At 39.9% G+C, this 22011-nt stretch overlaps 1 protein-coding gene across 2 annotated transcripts in view; it reads left to right on the top strand.

Moving 5' to 3' along the window:
* Window positions 1-17375, top strand: part of LOC126334586 (tubulin alpha-1C chain) — a 120562-nt gene extending 103187 nt beyond the window's left edge. For both annotated transcript variants that reach the window (XM_049996977.1, XM_049996975.1), the window contains 4 exons: window positions 712-995; window positions 13089-13235; window positions 14929-15025; window positions 16337-17375. In XM_049996977.1, coding sequence (XP_049852934.1) covers window positions 712-995; window positions 13089-13235; window positions 14929-15025; window positions 16337-16633 — 825 coding nt within the window. In that variant the 3' untranslated portion in view covers window positions 16634-17375. The remainder of the gene's footprint in view (window positions 1-711; window positions 996-13088; window positions 13236-14928; window positions 15026-16336) is intronic.
* Window positions 17376-22011: the final 4636 nt, after the last annotated feature.

Raw genomic sequence — 22011 nt, forward strand, 5'->3', positions numbered from 1 at the left:
TCACCATACGTGCCAGCCCCATTAGTAATTGGTCCATTTTTTGGTTGTCACACTAAGATCTGCAAATATCATGTGACCCATTTCTGAAGCATTCATTCAAGACAGTTTGAAACTGATTACAAATACATTTTGATTCTCATGGTCATTTATCTTTTGATGCACACGTAACAAGTATATTAATAAAACTTCTTTGTATCTTGCATCCTACCAACACTATTCTTTCACTATCACTTAAATGACTGCATTCCGTACTTGAGCAAAGAATGAACCAGAATTGTAAACCTTGCTGCTGATATTCTATTGAAGTATTGTTTGTTCTGCTGGCTGAACCCTATCTAAGTTATCTATGATGCACTTCATTAGCACTTCATGAAGAGCTAATACATAAAAGCTGTGCCTGAGGATCCTGATTAATCACAGATGTCCTAGACAGAGCTTATCTAGTAAAACAAGCAGTACGCTGAATGTTTAATGTAGCTATACGAAAATAAGTTCTGTACAACTGGAAAAACTGTGTGGCAAGTCTTTGTAACAAATCTCTCTCTCTCTCTCTCTCCTTCTTTTTATTTTTTTATTTTTATTTTTTTATTTCTTTTTATTTATTTTTTTTTATTTTTTGCTCTGGTACCTCTTGTTGTTTAAACATTCTACATAAAATTAATGTAAATGACTTGTCTGTAAACTGGAATAGTTTCCTGTGTGTTGTTTTAGGTATCAACTGCTGTTGTGGAACCATACAATTCCATACTGACAACTCACACGACTCTCGAGCATTCAGACTGTGCATTTATGGTAGACAATGAAGCCATTTATGACATCTGTAGACGGAATCTGGATATTGAGAGACCAACCTACACTAATCTAAATCGCCTTATTGGACAAATTGTTTCTTCTATAACAGCATCTCTCAGATTTGATGGTGCTCTTAATGTTGACTTAACTGAATTCCAGACAAACCTTGTGCCATATCCTCGCATACACTTTCCGTTAGCAACGTAAGTATATCAAAGTTATTTAGTATGAATCATATACATAGTACAATGCTGCTACCATTTTTCTTAACTTTTGCTCATAGATATATGTAGACAGTGGATATAAAAAAATACTTAAAGTTTAGTTTTATGCAAGATATATTAAGCCTGGGCCAACAAACAACAGCCCCGAATTACATTATTACACAGAAAGATACACTTATGCCTCATTCGGAGGTTTCGACCTTCAAGCCCAATTAATTGTGTTACACAGTTTCAGGCACGTTATTACTGCATTCCGTTGTACTATCAAGCCAAGAATTTGAAACAAATGAATAAATTAATCAATAATTCTAAATACATTGAGATCTCACATCACCCACATAAGATATTACATGATAATTCTAAATACTTCATTGGAATCTTTTGTTGTAAATTTAAACGTATGAGGGTTGAATGAAAATTAATGCCTGCGCCTTTGTTAATTGGGTTTGGATGGGACCATTTTAATAAATCAAACACAGAAATAATCCTTAAATATGATCTTTAATTACCAATATTCATTTTTCCCCATACTCACCAGCCAATTTGATAGATTTCTGCTAACGATGAACAAGTTTTCTGAAGCTGTCACGGAAGAAGTCAACACTCTGTTTCTGCAACCACAGTCTCACAGTTCTTTCAACATCTTCATCAGAAGCCGAATGATGTCCCCGTAGATCATCATTCATTATTAGGAACAGATGGAAGTCAGATGGTGCTAAATCTGGACTGTATGGAGGATGCCATATGTTGGTGAGATTCAGTTTCTGAAGTTCTGCTGTGGTGGCACATGGAATGTGTGGTTTGGAATTGTCATGCTGCAAGGAAACATTTCCCTTTTCCTTTTGGTCCCTCGTTAGCCATCGTTTCAGAGTTTGCAGCATCATGATGTAACGCTCTGAATTTATTGTTGTTCCATGATCAAGGAAATCAACATGGATAACACCATCTGTGTCCCAGAACACTGTGGCCATAATTTTTCCAGCTGAGGACTGCGTCTTATATTTCTTTTTCTTAGGTGAGTCTTTGTGTTGATATTCCATAGACTGAAGTTTCGTCTCCGGATTGTAATGGTGTTTCATCTCCTGGAGAAATGCATCACCTTCATTCTCGTAATGCAAGAGGAGTTCCTGGCAAATTTCAAGTCTGTGCACTTTCATTTCAGGAGTCAGCATCTGGGGTACCCATTGTGCACAGATCTTCTGATAGCCAAGCAAAGCAATGGTGTGACACACATGCTCTTGTGAAATGCTGATTGTGCTTGCAATTTCTCTCTGAGTGATATGACAAACATCCTGAATCAATCTGTCAATATTTTGCTTGTGAAACTAGGTGGCTGCTGTCACAGGACATCCAACTCTTTGTTTGTCATGCAGGTCAGGTGTTCCTGCCTCAACATCTTTGAATTACTCGCCCAAAAACACACTGTGGTCACATCGGCACAATCACCATAAACTGTTTCCATTCTCTGATGAATCTCCTTTGGGATGACACCTTCTGCTCTCAAGAATTCAATGACTGCAAGTTGCTTAAATCGTACTGGCCGACCGTTTGTGCAGGGTTCCATACTTCACACTGTAACAAAACAACTGTTCAATGCTAAGGCTTCCTGACAACTGGAGCTGTAGAGAAGAGGCTACGGAACAAGGCAATACCTGCCACATACCAATGCTACTAACTGTTGAAGAATTACAAAGGTAGAGGCAGTACTTTTCAGTCAACCCTCGTATAAGCTGACATCTACACTGTAATGACAGTGGAGTATGATTCTCTACAGAGCATAGGGAATAAGTGTCACCAAAAGTCCCCCCCCCCCCCCCCCCCCCCCCCCCCCGTATCCTAACAAAATTTGAAGACAATGTTTTACTACTAGCATATAGCCATGGAGTAGTACTGAAGTATTAATAATTGACTAAACACTGAAGACAGGGGCTCAACAAGCTTCACCTTCAGTTGTTGTTATAGTAGCCAGTAGCAGTGAGTGAGTGATCTGCTTGACCTTGGAGTAGCGTAGCTATTCATGATGGCCCTTATGATATTTTTTTAATTTTTTATTTCTAGACTTCATGCCCCAAAAGTATCTGTCCTCTTTGCCATGCATATAGGATTTCAACAAATTTGCTGTGTCTATCTCTTACTTCTAACCAATTCTATCAAAATGTACAGTTGGATTTTTGCAGTTTCTTCATACATTCTAGAATGTTCCTTAAGTCTAGCGCTGATTGATCTCCCATTTTTTTCCCTTCCCCCAAACTGTTGCTTACTCTGGTGGACAGTTTGCTATCATAAAGGAGCTTACATCATTTCCTAGATGACATTTGAAAAACTAAAAATCAAACTATACTAGTATATTTTTCCTCTGCTTCCACTGGAGTTCAGTATCAATACGCTATGCCTACATTTGTTTGAACGTACTTACTGTGTTCAAGCCTAGATCTTCTTGTACAATTTTTACACCACACAGTTCCCTCCATTACCAAATTGACCATTCCATGATGCTTCAGGATATGCCCTGTAGACTGATCCCTCCTTTTAGAAAAGTTGTACAATAAATATCTTTCTTCCCCAATTCAATTGAGTGCCACCTCACTTGCTGTTGATCTACCTATCTAATATCCAGCATTCTTCTAAAACACAAAATTTCAAAAACATCTGTTCTCTTCTTGTCTGGATTGCCTATCATCCTTGCTTCAGTAACATACAAGGCTTCCAGAAAAAAGCCTTCAGAAAAGACTTCTTTACACTTAAAATTATATTATATGTTAAATTCCTCTTTTTCAGAAATTCTTTTCTTGCCGTTATCAATACAAATTTTATTTCTTTCCTAATTCAGTCATCATCATCTATGAGGGTTGGAACTTAAATAGTGGCAAGTATATATTCACAACCAATACAAAAGAGTTACATGTTGCAACTGTTACTATCCTTCAAAGTAGTCACTAGCATCGTGTAGAACTCATTGCCAACAATTTGGAAGGTTGTTCTGTTGATGATGTGAATGGAGTGGTCTACTGCCTGTCGAATGCCACGAAGTGGTTCCTTCATCTTCGGAATCAAATAAAAGTCACAAGGACTTAAGTCCAGGGAGTATGGTAGATGGTACAGTACTTCCCAGTCCCATCAACAGAACAGAGCAGCCACAGCTAGCACTGTATGTGTCTGCGCATTGTCATGTAAAATGATGGGTGCTTGCATGTGATTCTCCAAAAATGAACAGTAGTTCTGTGCACTGATGGTCTGTCATGGAGGAACATGATGCGTAAGGATAACACCATGGTAGTCGTACATGTGAATCACCATTACTTTAGACAACTCCATTCACACCAGCAACGGAACAGGCTCTTCTAACAGTATACTACACCTTCCACATTGCTGGCAATGGGTTCAGCCACAATGCTGGTGACTACTTTGAAGGACAGTAACAGGTGCAAACATGTAACTCTTTTGCATTGGTTGTGAATAAATAGTTGCCACTATTTAAGTTCCAACCCTCATATTTTGTGCCAAAATAGCATTCCTAATCTAATTCCCTCAGCATTGTTTGATTTAAATTGACTACATTTCATTATCTTTGTTTTACTTTCATTGATGTCCCTCTTGCAATCCATGGCAAATTAGCCTGCCAAGTTCAAACAGTCTTGCGTGAGATGGTTACTAAACCATGGCAGATTAGGGCCTGCGCAGTTTCAGCCCATATCTGATTGTTTCTCAATGTCAGGGATTGACATTCTCTTTGGGGATGTGGGGATACAGATTTTATATAATTAAAGGATCATTTTTGAAGTTATGAAAACAATACCACATGCCATACAAGGAAGAACTCCATAGCTTACACTTTTCACTGTGGCTCCTAATTTGTAGATTATAATCTGCAACAGTGAAGAGCTTTGGTTGGAATGCCCAAACTGGAAGTGGACAACAGTGGACTAGCATATTTCCCTTTGTATCTCAATTGCTTCTTTATCAATGGACTTTCTTGTTGTGTTGTTAACCATTCTTGTTGTGTTGTTAACCGACGTTCTATGCAAAAAAGGTGGCATGCGCAAAAAAAAAAAAAAAAAAAAAAAAGGATTGTGATAGGACAATGGACAATGACGAACAAAAATCAGTGACAAAACTTCCAATCGAGTGCACAGTCAAGAAAACATCTAATACGAAAAATAAACCAGTGAACATCAAACAATGAGTTGTTGTACTTGGTGATAGCCACACCAAGAAAATTGCCGAAAAAATAAATGAAGGTACAGTATGTTATTCATGGCAACAGGTATGATGAAACCCAGTGCTCCTTTGACTGAAATAATTAAGAGCAGCAACTCACTTAATGAGCTATCTAAGAATGATGCTGTCGTAATCATGGGTGGAAGTAATAATGTATACAGAAATGAGGGTAAACATGCGACCCAGTGTTTAAAAATTACATTAGTTGATCTGAACGTTCCGAACATCATAGTTACTAGCTTGCCTCACAGATACGACCTGCAAGACAATTCCATTGTAAATCTGGAGCTTGCAAAAGTAAACAGACAGTTCTACAAAATATGCAAATTCCAACAAAATGTAACATTTTTTGATCTTCCTGATGCAAGAGATTTGTTTATGAAACATGGACTACCTTATAATAACGCTCGCAAGTCATACGCTGGCAAAATGCTAGCGAAATTAATTGGCAGTGAGGCAGAGAGAAAATGCCCTTCTAAAATAGTGATAAATGGTAGAGCTGTTACAGAACCCAGTGCCATTTGTGAATCATTCAATGACTTTTTCATAAACTGTAACAAATTTGGTGACTGTTCACCACCAAAAACAAAGCCCCTTATGACAGACAGCAACTGCCCATGTTTTAAGTTTTCTCATGTTTCCATCTCAGATGTCTTCAAAATCATAATGTCCCTAAAAAATTCAAAATCTGCGGGGTGGGATGAGGTCCCCACTGAAATAATAAAAATTGTCCGTCACAGTATTGCATATCCACTCTATTTCATAATCAACCAATTTTTTGGTGAGAGATATTTCCCAGATCGATTAAAATATGCAGAAGTTCAGCCCATACATAAAAAAGACAAACAAGATGAATTGGGAAACTATAGGACAATCTCACTGTTACCAATTTTCTCAAAAATATTTGAAAGAGCTGCATGTGATCAGATCGAAAATCACAATTCACCTAACAGCATTATCTTAGGCAATCAATATGGTTTCAGAAACGGCCGTAGCACAATCCATGCAATAAATGAATTAGCCAGCAGATATCTTGATGATAGAATGTGTATGTCAGGCATCTTTTGTGACCTGTTCAAAGCCTTCGACACAGTAAATCATGACCTGTGATTACGTAGGCTTTCCCAGTGTAATAAGTCATGAAAGTCTCTTCGGGCTTGCTGCCGGATCCTAAAATCAACTTGACTCAATATCCCGGCAATCCAACTGGTCGCCATCTTCAGGAAAATGCTGCTTTTGCTGATGAGTCCCACTGCGAACTGACGCCAGGTAGCAAATCAACGTCCTGTATAGACCACCGTTCAGTACACGGCGCATGTGCCGCTGATCACAGTTTCTGCCTTCCAAAACAGAGAGGTGGTGCCACCCTTAGTAAAACACTGCTGGCAACGATATATCGCAATCAAGGTTGCACCAAAGAACGTTCAGTTTTGATGCGAGATAATACAGGATTCCACATTTTGCTAAGAGGAAACCCATTGGCTCTGTTGATTAAATTATCAGCCAACCTAATTTCAACCACCTCTTTATAGACACTGTTCCAAAAACCAGAAACATTGGCAACCACAACAGTTTCCTCAAATTTCATTTTGTGTCCCTCAATTTAGGCAGTGTTCTGCTACCACCGATTTTTCCAGCTGTTGTAGCCTTGTATGACTATGATGTTCCACACACCTGTCACGCACTGTGCGAATAGAATGGCCAACGTAAGCTTTCCCACATTGACACGGAATTTTATACACCCCGGGTTTCCTAAGCCCCAAATCATCCTTCACAGAGCCGAGCAGAGCCCTAATCTTAGAAGGTGGACGGAACACACTCTTAATGTTAAAATTCTTTAAAATTCGTCTAATCTTAAATGTTAAGCATCCAGCATAAGGGAGAAAGGTCACAGATCTATGTTCCTCTCCGTACACCTCCGGAGATGGTCCAAACTCCATAGCCCGACGGATCTGCTTCTCGGTGTATCCATTTTCCTTAAAAACAGTCATCAAATGCTCAAGTTCTTGGGTTAAGCTGTCTGCGTCAGAAATGGCATATGCTCTCCGTACCAAAGTCCTAAGAATGGCACTACGTTGGTGTGGTGGATGACAACTCTTAGCATGCAGAGACCAATCTGTGTGTGTCGGCTTTCAGTGAACACTGTGTCCCAAAGTTCCATCTGGTTTTTTATAAACCATTACGTCTATAAAAGGAAGCATCCCATCATTTTCAACCTCCATAGTAAATTTGATACGGGGATGAAGACAGTTGAAGTAGTCCAAAAATCTGTTAAGAGCATCATGTCCATGCGGCCAGACAAAGAAGGTATCGTCCACGTATCTCCAGAAGCTTCTTTGATTGTATATGGCATATTATGTCATAATAAAAATTGAATTGAATTTCATGCATATGTAAGAAAGCAGTATGAGCAGTTCCCTTTTGAACAAAAATTTTCAATCATACAAGGGTTGTTCTTTAAGTAAGGGCCGTTTTCATTTTTTAAAAAAAGATACAAATACTTTTGTAAAAAAAACTTTTATTTTCTGATTCTACACACTTTTACCTATTTTTCTACATAGTTGCCTTGTTTATTTAAGCACTTGTCATACCGTACAACTAAGTTTTTAATTCCCTCTACAAAGAATTCGGTCACCTTCTCCGACAGCCAAGAGTTCACGGCCGCTTTCACTTCATCGTCGTCATTCAGGCGCTGCCTGCCAAGATGCTGTTTCAGGTACCGGAAAAGAAGAAAATCGCTAGGAGCAAGGTCGGGGCTGTATGGTGCATGGTCCAAAACTTCCCAGCCAAAAGAATCAATCAGATCCCTAGTCTTTTGAGAGGTGTGGGGCCTAGCGTTATCGTGCAGGATCAAAACTCGTTTTGTCAGTGTGCCGTGCCTTTTGTTTTGAATTGCTCTGCAAAGCTTCTTTAGAGTTGCATAGTAGGCATCTGAGTTGACTGTCGTTCCTCGTGGCATAAAGTCCACTAGCAAAACACCGCACCGGTCCCAGAACACAGTTGCCATTATCTTGCACTTTGACAGCATCTGTGTGGCTTTGACCTTGATGGGTGAGATTGTGTGTCAATATTCCATCGATAGTCGCTTGCTTTCGGGAGTGATATGGGATACCCATGTTTCATCTTGTAACGAATCAAAAAGTCCAATGAAGTGGCAAATCTCTTCCCTTTGTGATCCTCTGTGAGGAGTCTTGGTACCCACCGAGAACACAGTTTCTTAAAGTTTAAGTTTCCAGACCCAATTTTGTACAAAACCGATCTTGAAACTTGTGTAAATTCCAAAGAAAGAGTGAAAATTGTGAATCTTCTGTCCTCACGAATCTTTGTTTCAACTGCAGCCACCAAACCATCAGTGATCACAGAGGGCCAGCCTGAGCGTTCTTCATCATGGACGTTTTGATGGCCATTTTTAAAATCTCTAACCCTTTGACGCACTTTACCGTCACTCATTGCATTCAAGCCATAAACTTCTGTTAATTGACGATGAATTTCTACAGCTGATAGGTTTCTCGTGATAAAAAAACGTGTCACTCAACATATCTCACACGTGGCGGGCGATTCAATAATCATAAACATTATAAAGTAGCACAGCGATGCATAGACGTCAGCTACAGAGCTGCAACTTGCATCAGTGTGAATGGGAAGGATGCTAGCAAGTGGCGCGGTGGCTTGTTGCGGCGTCCGCACGAACTACAGGACTATATGCACGAACGGCCCTTACTTAAAAAACAACCCTTGTATTATCATTTTTCTTGCCCACAAGCTATTAATTTATTCTTTGCATATATTTTAAGAGAAATCTGTGATGATTTTTTATGGTTGATTCTGCAAAAACTGGTATTTGTTCAACATGGAAATAAATGAGATATAATGGATTCTACTTGTTCCTTTTATCAACTGTTCCAATATATTTTACTGCATAATTTGTTACAATGGTAACATATAGAAACAATATTTGTGAAGAAGCAGATTCACCCCAGTCTAAAAAAAATTATGTTCCATATACACTCCTGGAAATTGAAATAAGAACACTGTGAATTCATTGTCCCAGGAAGGGGAAATTTTATTGACACATTCCTGGGGTCAGATACATCACATGATCACACTGACAGAACCACAGGCACATAGACACAAGCAACAGAGCATGCACAATGTCGGCACTAGTACAGTGTATATCCACCTTTCGCAGCAATGCAGGCTGCTATTCTCCCATGGAGACGATCGTAGAGATGCTGGATGTAGTCCTGTGGAATGGCTTGCCATGCCATTTCCACCTGGCGCCTCAGTTGGACCAGCGTTCGTGGTGGACGTGCAGACCGCGTGAGATGACACTTCATCCAGTCCCAAACATGCTCAATGGGAGACAGATCCGGAGATCTTGCTGGCCAGGGTAGTTGACTTACACCTTCTAGAGCACGTTGGGTGGCACGGGATACATGCGGACGTGCATTGTCCTGTTGGAACAGCAAGTTCCCTTGCCGGTCTAGGAATGGTTGAACGATGGGTTCGATGACGGTTTGGATGTACCATGCACTATTCAGTGTCCCCTCGACGATCACCAGAGGTGTACGGCCAGTGTAGGAGATCGCTCCCCACACCATGATGCCGGGTGTTGGCCCTGTGTGCCTCGTTCGTATGCAGTCCTGATTGTGGCTCTCACCTGCACGGCGCCAAACATGCATACGACCATCATGGCACCAAGGCAGAAGCTGAAAACGACACGTCTCCATTTGTCCCTCCATTCACGCCTGTCGCGACACCACTGGAGGCGGGGTGCACGATGTTGGGGCGTGAGCGGAAGATGGCCTAACGGTGTGCGGGACCGTAGCCCAGCTTCATGGAGACGGTTGCGAATGGTCCTCGCCGATACCTCAGGAGCAACAGTATCCCTAATTTGCTGGGAAGTGGCGGTGCGGTCCCCTACGGCACTGCGTAGGTTCCTACGGTCTTGGCGTGCATCCGTGCGTTGCTGCAATCCGGTCCAAGGTCGACGGGCACGTGCACCTTCCGCCGACCACTGGCGACAACATCGATGTACTGTGGAGACCTCACGCCCCACGTGTTGAGCAATTCGGCGGTATGTCCACCCGGCCTCCCGCATGCCCACTATACGCCCTCGCTCAAAGTCCGTCAACTGCACATACGGTTCACATCCACGCTGTTGCGTCATGCTACCAGTGTTAAAGACTGCGATGGAGCTCCGTATGCCACGGCAAACTGGCTGACACTGACGGCGGCGGTGCACAAATGCTGCGCAGCTAGCGCCATTCGACGGCCAACACCGCGGTTCCTGGTGTGTCCGCTGTGCCGTGCGTGTGATCATTGCTTGTACAGCCCTCTCGCAGTGTCCGGAGCAAGTATGGTAGGTCTGACACACCGGTGTCAATGTGTTCTTTTTTCCATTTCCAGGAGTGTATTTTCCCTCATTCATTCATTCACTGTATGCAAAAGATGCAATAGTGATGTTACAAGCCTCATAATTTGTTTGTATAGCCTCACCAAACCTACACTCTTTGATAAATTCCAGTAAATTTATTTTACATGAACTATTAAAAAACGAAAATCAATATTTGACTGAGCCACAATGCCAGTAAATAATGTACAATTAATGAAGATCAAAATGGTCAAATGTTGACAATAAAACGATCCAACCAAATAAAGCCAGATCATAAAAAGGAAATCCTAGGTTTATATAACCAAATCACAGAGAATGACTGATTTGCAGTGTAGGGAAGGGTATTGGAAAGAGATTTACATAGTAAATAGTTTATATGAAAAATTTAACTATTTCTTGAACATATTCCTACAACACTGTTTTGTCTTTATCTAGTACCAGCAACGGAGGGCTCTATGTGTCTCAGAAGACAGGTTCTAGTCAAAACTCAACTACTAGTGACATCGCAAAATCCTTCCAACTTTAAAAAAGCAAAATAAATTTACTACATACTAATAAGCTGTGGAGAATTACAGGTATAATACAGCCTCGAATGTATTGCTCCATAGCGACTAGAAGGCAACATTATACTAATCACATTATGCTCAGAGGCCATTAAGCAGTCTTTCTTCGCATGCTCCATATCCAAATAGAATGGAAAGATATGGTAATACATGGAATGATGAGAAGTATTCCTATCGTGCACGTCACAGTGGTTTGCAAAGTAGGGATGGAGATCAAATGTAAAACACTCTAGGAAAAAATCAAACAATCAGTATCATTATTAAAAACAGCTCAACAACAAATGACCAGGTAAATGAAATTAAGGTTTCACACAAACCATAAGTCACAAAATCCAGTGATTGCTTACACAAAGTGTAAGTTAACAAAGTACACGCTAATAAATAATTAAATAAAGTCACAACACAGAAGAAGAAAAATGTAATGTTTATTTTGCCTTTTAGCTTTATGGGCCACTCATTCAACAAATAATATAATTATGGACTTGAAGAGTCATGTTAGCTTCAAATGAAGTAACAATGTTCAGAAACTAGCTGTTATTGATTTAGACATAGAGAACTATTATTCTTTTATAGATACCAGTGTGGTCATGTATTAAGGCGACAGTAGGAGATACACAGATATATAACACAACTGTGCAGGCAGAATCTTTTCATAAGTAGGTGTCTCATACTAATTCTATCTTGATAAATTTAGCTTGTGTGAGTACAAACAGTGTATGGAAATGTAACAATGTGTAACTGTTTGAGCAATATAAGTCAACTTGTAACTGTGGATGCAGCTGCATGGACATGTGGAGAGAGGAGACAGCAGTAGAGGTAGTGACTGTGTTGTGGATAATCACTTTGCAGTAGACCAAATGCTTAACTACCTCATTTGCCTCTTCTGGCATACATTTAAAGACACAATATTACTGATTCACCCATTACACATGAAAGTGTATATTCAGTGAATGGCCCATCTTACCCCCTAAAAGCTCTGCAGAAGACAGAAGATATTTAATTTCTAAATTATCACAGATTTTTTTAGTAAGATATAGTAATACAAACATGAAAACATTATTTTTATTGCTTTGACAAACCCCAAAAATATTTTCTTAAAATATCCAGATAGGTTCCCATACAAAAATTGTATATCAAATTCTTCCACAAACAGACAATATTATGAAAAGGATAGACTGCTGCTCACCATATAGCAGAGATGCTGAATTGCAAACAGACATAACAAAAAGACTAGTAAGCACATAATCTTTCAATCAGAAGCCCTTCTTCTGAAATAGAGAACATACACACACACGTTCATGCAAACGCAGCTCTCTCTCTCTCTCTCTCTCTCTCTCTCTCTCTCTCTCTCTCACACACACACACACACACACACACACACACACACACACACACACACACACACAAGATGATGTGACTTACCAAACAAAAGCACTGGCAGGTCGATAGACACATGAACACAGACACACACACAAAATTCAAGCTTTCGCAACCAACGGTTGCTTCTTCAGGAAAGAGGGAAAGACGAAAGGATGTGGGTTTAAGGGAGAGGGTAAGGAGTCATTCCAATCCCAGGAGTGGAAAGACTTACCTTAGGGGGAAAAAAGGTCAGGTGTACACTCACACACACACACACATATCCATCCGCACATACACAGACACAAGCAGACATTTGTAAAGGCAAAGAATTTGGGCAGAGAAGTCAGTCAAGGCGGAAGTACCGAGGTAAAGATGTTATTGAAAGACAGGTGAGGTATATTTCATAATACTGTCAATATTTCATACTGTATTGTCCATTGTTTGATTTTGCTTACACAAACTCAATTATTTACATCTTTTATAGTTACATATATTATGATTTGTTTGTTATTGCTTTCCTTACCTGTATTATTCTAGGTATGCACCAGTGATATCTGCAGAAAAAGCATATCATGAGCAGTTGACAGTAGCTGAGATCACGAATGCATGCTTTGAACCAGCAAATCAGATGGTAAAATGTGATCCACGCCATGGAAAGTATATGGCCTGCTGTATGTTGTACAGGTAAGCATATTTCCATCATTCATAAAATGGAAAACAAGGAGAAGATAGGGTGTGGAGGTAATTGTGGACATGGTGCAAACTTAATAATATAGTAAAGAGGAAAACCCAGGTATGATGTACAGCATACAAAGAACCATTATTCAAAATAAGTCATAGCCTGATTAGTATTCATTTTGTTTGATAAGAAACATCATCAATCACTTTAGAGACAAAGCTCATAGGATTCAATAAGCATCAGGAAAAAATGAATGTATAAAGGGCAGACAATTAAAAATGAGACAGATGGAAAAAAGTAAGTAAACTGCTTATTATTTCAAAAGTAATTGTCATAACTGTTAATACATTTATCCCATTGTCAGAAAAGATTGTCAACTGTGTGTGTGACATTTTCTGTGTGTGCAATGACCAAATGATAATAAAATTATTATTATTAATGTTATAATAGTAGGTTTGAAAAGTACGCTGCTGATTTCCTTCCTCATTATCATTCAGTCCAAACTTGTTCTCCACCTCTAATGACCTCAGTGCCAATAAAACATGAATCTTTAATCTCTACGTATTTGCAGAACACAGAGTTATCTGAAAACTATTGTAGAAAGCAAAATAGAGATGAAAGATGAATACATACACAAAATTAAGAAAGGAACTGGAAATGTGATCAGGAATGTAAAATGAGGGTAAATACTGGGAGAGCACATAGTATTAAACTGTGTTCAGGTTAGAATGGATTGTGGGGATGTAGGAGATGCTGTAAATTGGGTTGTTTTTGGGGGAAGAGACCAAACAGCAAGGTCATTGGTCTGATGCTGTAAATCCTGAGAATATAGAACACTAGTAAAGTATCCAGTTGACATCTATCTGTGGGATGACACACCCATTCATGGTTAACATTAAAAATATAGAGAGATAAAAAGGAACTCCATTACTGCATCCCAGTCTTGCAGCTAAGAAATGAAATAAAATTATTCTTCTTGTCATTCTTAGTCTCATACTATGTGCATATCCTGCAAATGATACCTGTAATTGTTGCCTGAACAGTTCCGTATTAATTCGAGTATGTTGCTACCAGTTGAAAAATTAAGTAACTATTATAAATAGTTATAAAACATTAAATTTGCAAGTCAATAAACCTTTTTCACATTGTTCATACATTAACTATTTATTTTAATCCAACAAACAATAACCGGCATCCATGTCTACTCAAAAACAACTTTAAAGCTGGGAAAGCTGCGAGTATTCTATCCATCACTCACAAGATTAATATAATGCAGGAAGATTGTGGTTTAACACCCCATTACCACTGAAGTAATTAAAGATTGAAAACAAATTCATGTGCGACAAGACTGGGAAACAAACCTGACCATGCCCTTTTCAAAGGAATCATTCTGACTGTCACCATAAGCAGTCTAGGTAAGCCATTGTAGCCCAAACCAGGATGGTAACATTGGGACTTAAACAACACATCTCCCAAAAACTGATGCTGTGAGCACAATGCTGTGCTACCTTGCTTCTTTTTAATAATGTTATTTTATTTCATTAATTGCTTTATTTCTTTCAAGATGTAATCTAAGTGTTTACACAACAAAACGAACTTTTTTTCTGTGCAATGCTTTCATTCTTCTGTAAACACTTTGCCTCAATTTTCAATTATTTTTGCAATGAGAGTTTCTTTAAAATCTGTATTTCCTTGCAGAGGTGATGTGGTGCCAAAAGATGTAAACGCTGCTATTGCGACCATAAAGACAAAGCGTACAATACAGTTTGTTGACTGGTGTCCTACGGGTTTCAAGGTGAGTAAGTGATCAGAGGATACTGTTGTAGTAGATTTTTTTTCAAAAAAAGAAGTAAAAAGCACAGTTCAACTGAAAACCTTTTTCCAGAGATAATTCTCTCTCTCTCTCTCTCTCTCTCTCTCTCTCTCTCTTATTATTATTATTATTATTATTATTATTATTATTATTAAAGGATAATAGATTTCAAAGAGGTATATGTTGCTCTTTTCATTTCAGTTTCAAATTTTATTTGGCAAATTAAAAAGCATCATAATTATTTGAGCAACAGCTGCACAAAAGGAAAAGGAGAAAACTAAAAAGAACACTGAAGATTCTTTTAAAAATAAAGATTCATTAAATTGTTTACCTTGGAAATTCAGACCCACTCTTACATTAGACCAGACCACTTACATTTTAGGAAGTAGCAATAGATTTACATATGAATCTACCTAATGAAGCTGTGCACCAGCACCAAGCCTTAAACCAAGTACTGGATTCAACTGCCACTTCAGGGAACACTTTTAATCAACCAGGAAGCATCCTAATAGCATTTTCTTGGCTGATGACAGACATATCTATCCATAGCAGCTGTTGGGAATATACAAGAGTAGATAACTGAATACTATTATAATAAATGTAGCACAAAACTAAAACTTATACAAGGAACAAAGAAATATAGAGAACATAAAAAGAAAGAAAAAAGAGGCAAAAAGTTAAATGTACCTAAGAGCTTGAGGGTAAATCATGAGACTGCAGATTTTGGTGGCCAGGGACCAAGTGAGAAGTGAATGTGAGAAGGGAAAGCAGCATTAATGTTATTATAATTGTGAACCTTACGTTAAGCTTTGATTTATCAATTTTTCTACATACCTCTGAAGATTTTACAAATATGTAAAGGTTTTTTAAAATTACCACTACCAGTCACAAACTTTGTCAAGTATTGTATTACTTATTTATTTAGCGACATGTTTAGAGGGTTAAACCTCATCTTCAAGCTAAATGGCATTACAAAAACTGTAAAGTTGTTTTTGTAATGCTATTTAAACCTCATCTTCAAGCTAAATGGCCATACAAAAACTGTAAAGTTGTTTTTGTAATGCTATTTAGCCTGAAGATGAGGTTTAACGATTGAAACATGTTACTAAATAAATAAGTAATAGTTGACAATGTTTGTGACTAGTAGCCATAATTTAAAAAGACCTTTACATATTTCTTGAGACAGTCATAGTCGAAAAATAGTCAAAATGGCTTCAGAGTTTACAAATACTTTTATGTAAAAAAGTTATTTGTTTGAGGTATCCTAACCATTTTTTATTTTTCTGGTAACAGGTTGGAATTAACTACCAACCACCGACTGTAGTACCTGGAGGTGATCTTGCAAAAGTTCAGCGAGCTGTCTGTATGTTGTCCAACACAACTGCCATTGCAGAGGCTTGGGCAAGACTGGATCATAAGTTTGATCTCATGTATGCAAAACGAGCATTTGTGCATTGGTATGTTGGAGAAGGAATGGAGGAAGGAGAATTTAGTGAGGCAAGAGAAGATCTTGCAGCCTTAGAAAAGGATTATGAAGAAGTGGGAGTAGATTCAGCAGATGGAGAGGTTGATGAAGCTGATGAATACTAGGTTGAGTGCCTTTTTAAGAATTAATGAAACCATTTTACGTCACCTTGATAGACTCAAATGCGGCCAACAAAAAGTTTTGGGAAAATTGGACATCAGTACATCACCTCTATTTTGTCCACTAGTATAATGACAGTGATTGAAACAGATGTTGGCAGTATATAATCAGCATTATGACATCAATAGTTCTTAATGTGCCTAGCATAAATGTATTTTACACAGAAATGTTATATTACTACAAATAATATAAACATTTTAGTTCAGTTATAGTTTGCAAAATGAAATATGCATTAAAACTCTACCAGTAGTTGTGGAGCCATTATGGAAACCTCTTGTCATATTGTATGAAGACCCGCAGTACTTATTAAGATAGCTATGGTGTGAGAAATATTTTAGCCACATTCCTTGCACATGTAAAGCCTCAAATTGTGGCTATATCTGGAAAATTAAGTCGTAAATATAACACCTGTTTTACAGGTTGTGAATAATTATTTAACATTCAATGGAATATGTGTATCAACTTGTGTCTTGTGTAACATGCATATAGTGTACGAGTTTTAGTACCTTCACAACTTTAATTCAGTACATAAATATTTATTGTGCAGAAGTGTTCACAATATCTTTTATCTTAACAGAGAATAGTTTTTACTATAAAAAATTGCATATGTGGTTGCACATTTATTTTTAATACATGACTGTAATGTTATAATCTCTTGAATAAAATATTCCTAGATTACTGAACAAATTTATTTATTAATTTCAGTTCTGTATTTTCTTTCATTCTCATTGGAGTATCCATTCACACTAACAGAATGGCATGATTCTTTGGAAGTAATCTCTCCCACTTTACATCAAGCAAATTTCATTCCTAAAAACAAAAATATGAAAAAATGGACAGGCTGCTTTGAACTTGTAGAAAGAAATGTGTTATAAAATGGCTCACCTATTCTTAGTTCTTGGAGTAGTGGATGATGGATATATCCTAAACTAGTGTGTCACTAAGGTCCTAGTGAAAGCAATTTGTGTTTGCTTTATTTTAATGACCACTGTGTATCTGCATCATGCAGATTACTGTAATGATTGCCTGTGTACTCATATTTATGTGGGTGCAAGGGGGCATGAAGACAGCAAGAAGCACTTGTCACTCATTCACCCCTCCCCCCCCCCCCCCCCCTCCATCTCCCCACCCCTGCACACCAATAATCTTAAGTTCAAATATTGGGTTCATTGTAGAATTATCCCACTACCAAACAATGTGATTCTACTAAGCTGTGGCTTTAGCCTATTCTGGCAGTGCACTGCCAAGGATGATAGGAATCACTGTGGTTTCAGCAGTTCTCACATCTCTTTAGTTTATTTGGTAGCCAAATTGTTCATGATAAAATGTATCATTTCCTGAGACTCAGTGAAATTTTGGCTCTGCCCTGTAACTAAGATATATGAAACTCTTCACGGAACAAAGACCTCAAACTTTTCTATCAGTTACCATGAATGACAATCAAATTATTCACTGAAAAGTATCTGTCCTCCACCCTGTCACACAGTCTGTCACCAATTCCCTGTGGCCCTCTTCTTCTGCTCCTATTTCTAGCTGATATTCATCATCAGTTCCCAAAACCAAAATAATTGTAGTAGACCCTGAAGAATACAGCCATATTACATATAGGTGTGTGCTTTGCTATGCTCAGCCTATAGATCCAAATGTATCAGTCAGAAATAGAACATGCTATTTTCTCTACTAAACATAAAAAAGAAAAGAGAAAATGTGTGAAAATTTGTCAGTTTTGATACTATGGCAACCCCATTTAATATATAGAAATGGAATTACAAATTTTGCAACTCATGGGCATGGCTACACAAAAATGTTCCAAACTGGTGGTGAAGGTGAGGCAGTGCTTCTACCAATCACTCCCCTGCTGACCCAGATATCCTCTTAGTACATGCCCTCCTATCTACAGCTAAATAAGTCGTGGCAACAGTGTCATTAATCTGATGCACTAGTTAGTGCACAATTTTACCTTAGGATGAGAACACAGAACTTACTGAATACTTAGTGTTAAAGTTGACACATTGTCACACATCGGTGAGACCTTTGGAATGTATCAGCGTCTTTGATTTCATATAAACTTGTTCTATCTCATTCTCAAATGCAGCTTCAATAATTCATACAAAAAACTGCTTGACCAATGATATGTTTTTTGTTCTAAATACAGGTATTCTATGAAACTGCTACTAAGACTGCTACATGACTGCTGCTATAATCTTTGTCATGTAGGAAGATGCTTCTGCACAGACAGGTGGACCAATAGGGTAATACGAGGGGATGAGGTCTGTGTAATGTGGTGGCAGAGACCAGGCAAACAATGTCCAGGTTCATAGGCCATATGGCTGTCGACAACAATCAGTTTCACTTGCCTATGACACACCATATTATAGGTTCGGATCTGTGAGGGGACTTACAAATTTTAAAACTGTTTTTGGTCAATTTTCTACGAGAAACATGTGCTCCACAGCTACCACATCACACCAGAAGTTGAGGACAGATGATGCAGCTTTGTTAATATGTCAAGTTAAATTTTTCTCAGAAAGACAATTGCCCAATAACATGGTCATCGACAATACAATATTTGTCATTCTATTGTGAATTGGACTGATTCAAAAATAAAAATGTAATATACAAGTTAACTTCAAACACTAAGTGAAATCACTATATCTGCTGGACAACTACTTCTACTCCAAAGAAGTTTTTAAAAAAATGTGTGATTTTATAATGCATGTGTGTGGGTATGTTAGAGTGTAGTTAAATTACATCACTGTGGGTAAACAAGAATTACTGGTAGCAAAGACTGATGTAAGAGACTGTTGTGAAAACAATGAGTATGTCATATTTTTTGCTACCAACAAGCATCATAGAGTACGTAGCTCATCCAACATTACAGTGAAAGGCAACATTTAGGATACATGGAACAAGCAAGCAGGTAACCATATTCTGCGAACAACGTGAGGGACTGCTCCCTGATAATGCCAAAAATCACTGATATCTCAACAGGTCCCTTCCCCCTCTCCACCCTTCCCCTCCCCTCCCCCCACCATTTTAAGGCATTTGCCACTATGAGTGAGGGGGAAGTTTGGGTTGGATACACCAAACAACACCCATTTTGCAGTAGTTCATTTATTCACCTCTTTACACAAGCAAGGCTCGCAAAGAACTGACATGGCGGAAGTGTTCAAAGATAATGCTTAGCTTAGTTCAGAGATGATACTCAGATCAATGCTGGTGTCGACCTCCCCCCCACCCGCAGTACGGAGTACTCTTGAGAGGCTGAGGGGAGGATGACTATTGCGTCAGTAGGGGTGGCCCGCGGGAGCCGGACCACAGTCAGCTCGACAGCATCATCGGGGAGCTGTGTGGGCAGATGTCATGAAGGAAGGTTTGGCCACCAAACCTGGAAGACGTTGAGGCGAGCCAAGCGTCGTACTGGGCGTGCTGGTCGTGCAGCGACAGGTAGGCCAGCGGTTTGTGTGTGGAACGGAGCGATGACGACGATGTCTCTGGTGGGTGTAGCGAACACACGAAGCATGTCCAGGTCGACGTCTGGCGAGAGGGGAAGAGATTTTACCAGATGGCAGGGAATGGCGGAGGTTGTGTCATGAGCAATGGATGAAGGGAAACACGACAAACAGTGTATAATCGTGTAGTATTATCGAGATGTCGTGGATTATGTCCAAGGGGACAGGCACAAAGACCTCGAGCAAGTGCATGTTCAAGATGGGGGGCGTGAGAAACGTCAACAGGGTGAGGCAGGCGGCAGGGGAGAGGTCGAAGGGACCGGCGAAGGGCCCAGCGACGAGGGCGTGATCGTAGCTAAGCTCGACGTGGGGAGCTTGTGGTCACTCGACGGAGTGCGTAAGATCGAAGTAGGGGGCGAGGTCGGAGAAGAGCTCGACGATTGGAGCTGGAAGTCACTCAACCGAGTGTGTAAGTCCGATGTGGAGGGAGTGGTCGCAGTGTCGTGAGCCACGACAGTGAGTGGCGTGGTCGTGGCCTGAAGGGGGGTAGAAGCAGGCTCGACATGAGCAGGCATAAGTCTGTTGAGAGAGACTGTAACAGCTGAATCTTTTATCTGGATGTCATAGGTATTGGCTGAGCGCCAGAGAACTCGGTACGGGCCTGTATTTGGAGGTTGGAGGAGAACATGGACAGTGTCATCTCGGAGCATGATATATTCGCAATTGTCCAGAGATTTCAGGACGTGAACCTTAGGGTGGGAGTGGCTGGTGGGTGGAGGGATATGGAGGTTGATGAAGTGGCGTCTGACGCGGTCCACAAAGGAAGGTAAGTCAGACTGATGGAGAGAAGTGGAAGGGCTCACAAGTTCACCAGGGAGATCAATGTTCTGGCCGTATACAAACTCGGCTATTGTGCCTTTGAGGTCTTCCTTATAGATCGCATGAATGCCAAGTAGCACAAGGGGAAGGGCCTCCATCCATTGAGAGTCGTGGCATCGAAGAGCCGCCTTGAAAGTGCGGTACCAGCACTCAACTAGCCCATTACTTTGCGGGTGATATGCTGTGGTATGGATGCGCCGAATGCCGCAAATGTTACAAATCTCGTTGAACAGGCCTGATTCAAATTGTCTGCCCTGGTCAGTCATGATATTAGCTGGACATCCGAAACACGAAATCTATGACTCGACGAAAGCTCAAGCAACAGTTTCTACCGTAATATTGGGGAGGGGGACAGCCTCGACCCAGCGAGTTGTTCGGTCGATAGACAAGAGAACATAACGAAACATTGTGTACTTTGCAGCATTGTCACACGATGCAGGAGCATGGCCATTGCTGGTAGTCCTTGTTGACATTTCCCCATAGAAAGCGCTTCCCTACAAGGCGGGCGGAGGCTCGAACAGCGAGGTGGGCTAAATTATGCAATGCGCTGAAGACAGCTCGATGGAGCGTGGTTGGGATCAGGGAGCGTAACGTGCCCGTACTGTCATCGCAGCAGATCTCACCAGAAATGCCAGGGAAGGTGGTATGGACAAAGTGTAGTGAAGAGGTAGAGTCTGAAATCAGGTTCTGTGTCTCCTTGTCGGCGGGTTGGAGGTTAGGCAGTTCAGGGAGGTCTAACAGCAACTATGTTGTCAGCACCCTTTATGTGTCTGACATCATTGGTGAACTGAGATATGAAGTCGATGTATGTGAAGCAGCGAGGAGGCGGGTCAGCTGACAGGTTTGTAATGGCCGCAGCCAGGGGTTTGTAATCCATTAAAAGATAGAAAGGGTGTCCCTCAACGTCAGTCTTAAAATGCTTGATAGCATCGTAGACTGCAAGCAACTCCCTGTCAAACGTGGAATATTTCCGTTGCATATTGGTGAGCTTG

The sequence above is a fragment of the Schistocerca gregaria genome, chromosome 2 (assembly GCF_023897955.1).
Source record: "Schistocerca gregaria isolate iqSchGreg1 chromosome 2, iqSchGreg1.2, whole genome shotgun sequence".
NCBI lineage: Eukaryota > Metazoa > Arthropoda > Insecta > Orthoptera > Acrididae > Schistocerca > Schistocerca gregaria.